At 40.3% G+C, this 10,438-nt stretch overlaps 1 protein-coding gene across 1 annotated transcript; it reads left to right on the top strand.

The window, feature by feature from the left end:
- The first annotated feature begins 5,137 nt into the window (after positions 1-5,137).
- On the top strand, positions 5,138-8,366 carry tnfsf14 (TNF superfamily member 14). Its single transcript, XM_031312565.2, has 4 exons — positions 5,138-5,720; positions 7,049-7,082; positions 7,172-7,243; positions 7,400-8,366. Exons 1-4 carry the CDS (start codon positions 5,526-5,528, stop codon positions 7,783-7,785), a joined length of 687 nt encoding a protein of 228 aa, XP_031168425.1. The 5' UTR covers positions 5,138-5,525; the 3' UTR covers positions 7,786-8,366.
- Positions 8,367-10,438: the final 2,072 nt, after the last annotated feature.

Here is a 10,438-nt window from a genome sequence, read left to right as displayed (position 1 = left end):
GCATCATAATGCAATGTCATCATCAATAATGCATTATAATTATACATTACTTAAAGGGATAGTTTGGATTTTTTTTTTAAGTGGGGTTGTATGAGGTACTTCATCCAGTCAGTGTATTACCTACAGTAGATCGCAGTCGGCACGCGCCCGATTTGGAGAAGCTGGCAGGAGGTCAGTTACAGATGCTAAGCGATGTATGCTGTGGACGGGGGCAGCAGTAAAACATATTTTAGCCACCTAAAAAAGGCCCACTTAAAGCAGCCATATTATGCTCATTTTCAGGTTCATAATTGTATTTTAAGGTTGTACCAGAATAGGTTTACATGGTTTCATTTTCAAAAAACACCATATTTTTGTTGTACTGCACCGCTCTCTCTCACTGCTGCATATCGTCTTTTCACCTGGTCTCTGTTTTAGCTACAGAGTGAGACCTCTTTTCTTCTTCTGTACTATCTTTGATTGCACTTGCACATGCGCAGTAGCTCAGATGTAGTCAGCTAGCTAGCTCCATAGACAGTAAAAGAAAGGCTGTTTCTACAACTTCGGTCAGTTACAAGGCAGGATTAGCTGGGAGACTTCTAAATGAGGGCGCACATGTAAGTAGTTCTTTTGTAGATTATGGTGAACTTGTACGTGTTGTAGCAGTGCTTTGCTATTGAGAACGAGGTAGCATGCTAGCATTAGCATTAGCATGCTAACGCTAAGAGCTAATGGTTGCGGTTAGCCTGCTCGTTTCGGCTTGTGACGTCACAAGCCGTGCCGATTTTGAACAGCTCACCCAGAGACTGAAGGCAGGACACATTCAGAAACTGTATCTCACTCTAAACAGCATGGATGGATTTTTTTCAAAGTTTGTATGTGTGTGGAAGCACCAGAGACACAACATAACACCCCAAATCCCAGAAAGTGATTTTTTCATAATATGGGCACTTTAAATAAAATCAATGTCAGTTTAAGTGTACGCTATATTTAGAATATTTCCACCGCTTTACCTTGCCGTCAGGCAGCCCTGTTTAAGTTTACGTAGGGGAACTGAAGCCGTTCTGTGTCCTCATCAAGGCCACCAGACTCCTTAGATTTATACACTACCAGTCAAAAGTTTTGGGTCACTTAGAAATTTCCATTTCCACTCCATTATAGACAGAATACCAGCTGATCTGAGTGGGTGGCTGATCTAGCCGTGGGCCTGAATGACTACAGACCGGTGGCCCTTACATTAGTGGTCATGAAATGTCTTGAGCGGTTGGTTTTGTTTCATCTCAAACCCATCACAGCTCCCCAGCTTGATCCACTGCAGTTTGCTTACAGGGCATACCGCTCAGTGGATGATGCAGTTAACTTAGGCCTGTCAGGTTTAGTTAGGAAAGACCAGGCTTGGACCCAAATGCAGTTAGAGGTAATTTATTTAAACAAAAAGAGTCTTACACAAAGTGTCCTCAGACAGGTATCCAGGCAGGAACAAATGAAAAACAGAACCATCCAACAGGAAACAGAATACAAGGCAAACAGAATGTATGGGACACAGAATGAAATGATCCGACCAAAGACAGAACAGGGACTAAATACACAGGTAACGAGGACTAATGAAGGACAGGTGACACAACAGGTGGAACAATCAAAAAAGGCGGGAAACAAACAAAGACAGGAAGTAAACTAGACAAGACAAGGGAGACAAGACAGACTACAAAATAAAACAGGAAACAGAACATAACAGAAAAACAAGACTACAACAATAAGACAGAACAAAATACCAAAACCCTGACAAGGCCTGCATTATGCTCTGGACCACCTAGACTCTCCTGGCTCCTATGTAAGGATGCAGTTTGTGGATTTCAGTGCCGCCTTAAACACCATCCTACCCGAGCGGCTACGGTGGAAGCTGTCACTGATGGGGGTGGAACCCTCTATCTGCCGCTGGATAATGGATTTTTTCAGCAATAGACAACAGCAGGTGCGGCTTGGCCAGCACATGTCTGATCCCCAGTATACCAACATTGGAGCACCTCAGGGGTGTGTGCTGTCACCATTTCTTTACTCACTGTACACCAATGATTGCACTTCCAACAGCAGTTCCATCAAGTTGATTAAATTTGCAGACGATACCACCTTGGTCGGCCTTATTAAGGACAATGACGAGTCTGCTTATAGGCAGGAAGTGTCTCATTTGGTTTGATGGTGTGACAATAACAATCTGGAGCTTAACCAACAACAGACAGTAGAAATGGTGATAGACTTCCGCAGATCCCCCTCCTCTCTCTCACCCCTAACCATCAAGAGCTCTGTTGTGAAGAAGGTGGAGTCATTTAAATTCTTAGGCACTATCATCACAAACAATCTGAAATGGGAGGAAAACAGTTCCTCTATTATTAAGAGGGCTCACAGTGGAATGTTTTTCCTAAGGCAGTTAACTAAACTGAACGTTTCCAGCTCTGTTCGGTCTAGGTTTTACAGAGCCACTGTGGAAAGCCTTCTGTCAACATCCATTTCTGTATGGTTTGCATCAGCATCGGCCCAGGCAAAGAACAGACTGCAGCGCATTGTGCGCACAGCAGAGAGGCTGACTGGACAGAAGCAGCTGTCAATCAGTGAACTGTATGAGGCCAGAGTCAGGAAGAGGGCAGCTAAAATTGCTGCTGATCACTCCCATCCAGCAAGTGACATTTTTAGGCTGCTTCCCTCAGGAAGAAGGTACAGGGCGATGAGGACAAGGACCTCACGCCACCTCAATAGCTTTTTTCCAAGAGCCATTTCCCTTTTGAATAGCTGATCAATGTGCCCCCCCCCCCTCCAACGTTACTATTTTATCTTTGGACTATTTTTTATTGATTGTTTTTAAGCATGTCCATGCAGCTATGCGTATATACTGTTTATCAAGCTCTGTGTTACTGATTGCCATGTCAAATTCCTGTGTCTGCTGATGCATTTGGCGAATAAAGTGATTCTGATTCTGATTCTGATTCTGATTTAATACAATATCTACATTGCCCATTATCAGCAACCATTCATCCAATGTTCCAAAGGCACATTCTGTTTAATAATCTAATATCACTTTAAAAGGCTAACTGAGACATTGGAGAACCCTTTTTCAATTATGTAAGCACGTAATGTAATCTGAAAACGGCTGCCCTGGTTAAAAAAACAATGAAACTGATCTCAGCTGGTATTCTGTCTATAATGGAGTGGAATGGACATTTCTAAGTGACCCCAAACTTGTGACCGGTAGTGTATATATTTAGATATTAAACCTAATAGATGTGCTTGGATATAAAATTTGGATCTGGATATAAAATCAATGCCTCAAACTCATAAATTATGTTAATGAATTGTTACATCCAACCATCACTATGTTTTAAAATTACAACCTTGAAGATCTCCATTTCGTTCTCTGTGGTGGCACATATGGCGATAAGCGGTAATTGCAGGTGTGTTTTTGGACAGTGTGGCCTGTGTAATATTTTACTCACAACGCTAGCAGAGTTTGGAAAAAACAGTACACTGCTTCACTTAACAAGTGAGTTGAAGAGCGAGTCTGTTGTGTTACCTCCGCTTACCCTCTCTGGCGGACCAAACTCTGCTGGGTTACTTCATTAGGCGATAGATTACTGTAACAGACATTTATTTAATGAAAATCTTTGAGATTATTACTTTAAGCCTTCTGAGAATGTCACTTATCTGGGTATTAAACATGTCTCTCAATTACATAAAATAGTACCGTGTAATTATAAACCTGTAATTGAATTGAATTGAATCAGTTTTAAAATCTATAAAATTATGCATATATCTCTTAATTGGCAGGGTAAATGTATTGAACATGAATATTCTGACTACATTTTTATTATTATATAATTTATTTCAGAGTATTCCCTTAGCACCACCACAAGGACTGTTTAAGAGAATAAGAAAAATATTTAGCAAATTTGTATGGAATATGTATGGCATCCCTGACTTCCGGAAATTCTGCCGGATGCATGTCTTTTCCTTCCGCTTTCTTTGTGTTGGAATTCTAAATTCCGGTTGATTTATGAGGACTATGGTTAACTGCACCTCAGATCTCTGCAGGCTAAATCCAGACAGCTAGACTATCTGTCCAATCTGAGTTTTCTCTCGCACAACTAAAACAACTTTTGAACATACACGTTCCACCAAAACAAGTTCCCCCCAAGGCTATTTTGCAGCGGCTCCGTGCGAAGCTTAGCGCCACCCAATCCAATCCAACTTTATTTGTTAAGCGCTTTAAAACAACCAAAGTGCTGTACAGAAGAATAAATAAGACATCATAAATAAAAGACATAACAGCTCACATGAGGTGCAAATTTACATATCAAATATAACAATAAAATAAAATAAAAAATAAAAAACATAAAACATGAGTAAAAATAATATCCCTAGACGATTGTGATTGGTTTAAAGAAATGCCAATAAACCAAACGTTTTTCTCCCATCCCGGAATGCTATGTGGAGTAGCCAGGCCCTCCTCTGCAGCGTGTGGAGGATAGTCTGGCAAAGCGAGACTATATTTTTGTAAGATGTGTTAGAGCAGTATCATTGACAGGGTTTAACCAGAATGGGATTCTTTGTTTATCTCTGCAGAAACAATCTACTAGAAGGTCAGAAGTCAGGAAGGGAGCAGAGCAGCACCACCCCGCAGCTTAGATGTCTTTCCATCTCTGTACATCACATCATGCTTGTCAGGTTTTTTAATTCAGTTTATATTCAGCTTTGTGCCCTCCTGCCCCTTCGCTGGTCAATGTGAGAAATATTGTTAACAAAGGTCATACATTACTTTATTACTAAAGTCTGCAGTATTTTGTACTTTGACATGTAAGCCCACCCTCTTTAACAGCCTTCACTTCACTCCTGCTAAAAGGTGTAAAGGTCTGAAAAAAAGGTCGCCCCTGGTAGCTACCATTTTTTCCCCTCATGTTCACTTCCATCCATCACACAAAGACAATAATTTTGGGAGGTGGATAAACTAAACCTAACATTGTAACATTAAACTCCATTTAGGTCAATATCTGTTGCTCTCAGACTTTAAGCCAGAGAGAGAGTACAGACGAGAGAGGAAGTGTGAATGGAGCTATTTCAACATTGCTTTAACAGTGAAGTGGGAGGGTGTGAAGGGAAGGTTGAAATACATTTTGCTTGGTCTTCCACTTAGTGATTGTCGTCTTCTACCTTGATTGTAAGGTTTTGCAGCTGCATTGGAAAAGAATTGCATCACGGACAGTATCATTTTGATGTTTGTAGTTACTGAGTGCAGAAAGGTGCATCTCAGCCTTAAGAAGGTGCTTTGGTGATACATCTCAAGATTTCTGTATCTGAGTATGTTCTAATCTGACTACTTGTGAGCCATCTCCACTTGAACCAACCACAAGGAAGCCCACCCATTTTGCTGCTGTTTCACACTGCTCTGTATCTCAAGTCTAGTTGTCTCTGCTGCCCCTTTGAAGCAACACCCTCTGACAACGTCTGGAGGATATTACCAAACAGAATCGTTTTTCAGTTACAGAGAGAGCCCCGTAGCTATGTCCAAGGATGGATACCCCTCTGCGTATGTGGTGGACACCCATGCCACCCGGCCTCCACTGCCACCCAGGCTGAGCCAGGGGCGACAGCGTGCCGGGGTAGCACAGACCCTGCTGATCCTGCTGGTGAGCGTGGCGTTGTGCGGCATGGCCATAGAAGCCTGCTTCATCTACCGTCTCTACCAACCTGAATCTGTGAGTATCAACCCCATCTCTGAGTTGGCCCCTGCTTACAATACGCAATTAATCTTGTGATTTCTTATTAACACAGTGTCTCTGTTTTTGATTAATTTCATTTCCTTTTAAATCCCTTTGAATCTCACTTTACTCATAAGATCTCATTTAGCTTTAACACCTTATTCTCACTTTCACTTTTCTTGTTTTCTAACAGTTTTCTCTTACTTGTTTTCTGTCACCGTCAACCTAAAACTCAGTTTGATGTGTTTTTGTAACATCTTCATTTTCTTTAAACACTTCAGTCTTACGTATTTATACTTTAACATTTTTATGCACAAATGGAATTACATATGAATCGAATACATATTGTATACTATTAAGGTCAACGTTTTTAGACAAAGATAGCAAACTATAAAAATGAATGACCTCGGAACATAAAACTGCATCGTGAAATATTACTTTATCGGTGTTTTAAGCCCCGAACGTCTCCTTCCAGGCAGCGCTACAATTACCATTATTCACATAACTACACGCATATCACAGAGTCACATACTATGTGTGGTGAAACCGCATGTTATAACCAATGTGGAAACTGTTTAAGAGTCTATTTGTGGTTACAGATGTTCCCATTGTGTCATGATGGAGTTATGGTGTAATTAAAAAAAAAAAAACATTAGAATATTTACACTTTATACAACACTTGGAGATCTTGTTCGGGTTTGGTGAAGCTAAGGAATCTCGTGACAGGAACAAAACTGACATTTACTCCAATCTAATTGTTTTTCTCCAAAAACTGCTGACGGTGAAATAATGTCACTGTTATGGGGAAGAGAGTAGAGATGGAGAAGTGCGGCCTATATATGGGAAATCTCCTCTGACGTGCCCCGGATGGTAGGGACAGGCAGACTTGATAATGCATGATGGTGAATGGTCAGTGATTTCACTGTTTTGATGTGACTCAATTTCCTGTCCTAGTCTGATGCCCTGTGTGAGGGCAGCAGTCACGGGGTATGGGAAGGTGGCTTGCTTGTTTTCACACTGTTTGGCACACAAGGTATACATATGGTACAAATAAGGGACGGTGGAGAAAAGGAAGTGGTCTATTTCCTGTAGCATGATTGTGATCTACTTTATGCTGATTACCGGAAAGATAGACCTGTTATACTTTTTTCCACTGAAAGATAACATCATAGAAAAACCAAAAGGGGTCCTTCAAACAAAATTCGTATTTTTTTACATCTTATTTCCAGCAACGGTGATTGCACCTGCTTTTACATTTGCATGTGCATGCTCACAAACACAAACAAATATACAACTGAGAGGTAAACCATTTTTTCCCATTGCAGGCCCCCTCAGCATCCTCCTCTAAGCTCATTGCAGGTATGTCTCAGCACGTTTTACTCAGCCGATAAATGTTACTTCACTTACTTAATCAACATCAGTGACAATATGTTCTGGTCCTCACACAGGACAAGTCATTACTCCTCCCACTAAAAGTCCCAGTCTCATTCTTCCTTCCAAACCGGTTGCACATCTAACAGGTGAGACCAGTGTTGGCAGAAAATAAATGACATATATTGTTGTAGAGTTTGCTCTTTATAATGTATTCATCATTTTAAACTCCCTGTTTAATGTGACAAATACATTATATGAATAAAATTAAGAATCTTCACATTGTTGCTGTTTTTCCCCCCCAGATGGACAAGATGTAGTTCATGGAAATCAGATCATGGCATGGAGCATGAATGCAGACCCTCTCCTCTATGAAATGGACTACAAAGACAGAGGTCTCGTCATTCAGAAGGAGGGTTATTACTATGTCTATTCCAAGGTTTCCTTCTTTGTTACTGATATTTTTAACCACTCTGTTAATCGGAAAACTGACCGCTACTTTGGGGGAGATATTCCCCTCCTGATGTCCAGAAGATACTCAGAGAAGTCCAGGAAAATGCGATACAACAGTTACCTGGGTGGAGTGTTTCATCTCACAAAAGATGATGTCCTTTTTGTAAAAGTGAGCAATACCTCAAACATTCGGCGACACGATTCCTTTGAGAACATCTTCGGTGCATATATGATATAAATATCAAATTGATGTTTCACAATGAATCCAAACGCTCGGAAAAGAGTAAATAAAAGTCGAAAATAAATGCTATAGAATCTTCTTGAGAATTATTGATTCTCTTTGTGAAGAAAAAGTAGGTCCATATCCGGAAAGATGAAGGTGTGAAAACCTCTTTGTACCTCTTTGAGTATTGTGAAGGTTAGGACCGTGCTGGAGGCATTTTTATTGGGGGGTGAAACTCATACATTTTTGAGTATGTGTATTAAAAAAAAAAACTTTTCTCATCAGGGAATTTTTACATGCTTTTTTTATACTTTAAACATAATCGTCTGAATGTTACAAAATGAGTCATTATAGATACAAACTTTCATACATTGTTCAGTTTTTTGAGTATAAATGTATGTGTCATATTCATGCTAAAATTAAAAACATACAAACTATCTCCTTATACATTTCTTTTCATTTTTGCTGTGACACATACTGCACACTATTTATGTATTCCTTCAGTGGTAGAATGAATGATATAACCGCTTTAATTCTGCTTTATGTATGTACAATAATGTATACAACATATTGAAATAAACACATGATTCAAAACTTGTTTGTTTGTTGGTTTTCTCAAGCTTTTTGTTGAGGCCGTCATGTAGCTGAATTAAACTCACTTCCTGCTGTGTCAGATGAAGCCGTGCAAGAGTCTTTGCTGAGTGGTCGCAGTAGCATCAGTTTCACCCACTCAGTCCAACCACACGACTCGCACTGTAGAGAAAGGTTTTTTTAAATAGCACAGTGACACATAACAAAAAGTGTCAATAAGTAAACCACCTTCAACCAGCATGTGTTCGTGCTGTATACACAGTATAACTTATATGACAAATGTACTTGAGCTTAAGGGGTTGAGAGGGACAGTAGCTGCAATATGTGTATTCCACTGTTCCACACATTTAGATCAGCGTACTTATCTACTATAATGCTATATAGATAATGACATGCTTTCATCACCATGGTGACAAGCATGCTGACATACTCGAAAAGCTTCATCATGGTTGGAAGCTTCTTTTTTTCCCTCTTGTTCATCTCTCATACAGTCACTGCTACACTTTCCCCTTCAGCTGTGCCTGTTCGAAGAAGCCGCTCTTGAAAACACCCACAGAATTGTATATTTGTAAACTGAAGAGGAAATGGTAGTGGGGGCTGCTGGGGGGTGGGGGGGTGGGGGGGGGGGTGTCAGTTGAAGATTGCCTGACTCACTTTTATTTCCAACCCCAGACCCGGAGAGCAGAAGATGGTGAACATGAAGTGTGTGTGTGTGTGTGTGTGTGTGTGTGTGTGTGTGTGTGTGTGTGTGTGTGTGTGTTTTTCTTTGGCCTGTACTAGTTTTAATTTAACTAGTACTAATTATAGATCAGGCTTTTGCTATATATAGTCTGAACTCATAAGTAAACATATTATCTATCAAATCATGGGTGGCCTTATTAGGTCAGACATTTTATAGTCTCCTCTCATGAGTCATTATCTTCCAGCGCTGGCTGGCCTGTGAGGTGTGAGAGACTGTATCAGCTGTGGTTGGGATTCATGCAGTTTAGATTCCTCTAATGATTAAACATAGTTCTAGACATGACTTGTACAGAGAATTTGTGTGGGATGACAGTACTCATTATTTGTCTATGATCTCAATCTAATTATTCATTCCTGTGTGAAACAAAACAAAAAAAATATTTTCCATGATAAAACAGGGCTGTGTTGTAAGATAACAATCTGTTGGGAAACTTTAAACAATTTTCTCAATAACTTTGGAAATCACTACCCATTTGTCACTTAGAAGCCTTTCTACATTGAACCACGTGTGGCGCCTAGAACAACATTGTTCTGCAAAGCAAAACTGAAAGGTGGTCATTCAACACACAGCACACAGTCCACAGCTGAATACTGTCCCCTTGTGTTGGTGCTGTAAGTAGGATTGTGAAGATCCAGGATTTAGCCAAAGAATTTGAACATCGACAACTTCTCAGTCCCTCCCCCCCTTTCTGCTAAAGCCCAAACGGTCTCCTAAGCCCCTCCCCCCACAAGGAAGAATGAATGTGTGTGCCTGAGCAGTGATTGACAGCCCCCCCCTCCCCCCCCAAATCGCACTACAGGCTGTAGGTGGTGCCAGAGGAGCCAGATTTTTTTTTTTTTTTTTAATTACCTGCTTAATGTAGTTCTACTCCAACATAGGGTCAGTTTCAGCAAATATGACAGAAAGTTAGTTTTATAAGTCTTACCTACTGCATCTTTAAGCAGAGCTTCCAGAGGGTCCACTTTGCTGCTGAGTTTACTGAAAACATCTTTAACAAAAGAAACTCACACCTTTTGCTTATACAGTATGTGCTTGATAGTTGTTCTCTCTCAAAAATCACCTCATATATCTTGAATTCTGACAAATATTGTTTTATAATGTGTCATTTTTTACGAGCAGTTGCTGATGAGCTTGTAAGAGCATGTTATTCAATGATTGCACATTTAAAATATGATTTTTCTTTAGCCTTTATTTAACCAGGTTAGCAGTCTCATTGAGGTAAAGGATCTCTTTTACAACAGAGACCACGCCAAGAAAATCAGCGACACAAAGTTTCAACTACAAACACATGGATTTGTCTGACACCCCACACAAGCTTTCTCAGTGTCGTTTGTG

This window comes from Sander lucioperca, chromosome 21 (genome assembly GCF_008315115.2).
Source record: "Sander lucioperca isolate FBNREF2018 chromosome 21, SLUC_FBN_1.2, whole genome shotgun sequence".
NCBI classification, from domain to species: Eukaryota; Metazoa; Chordata; class Actinopteri; order Perciformes; family Percidae; genus Sander; species Sander lucioperca.
Note: the sequence above shows the minus strand (reverse complement) of the source record. Positions and strands in the feature narration are given on the sequence as shown.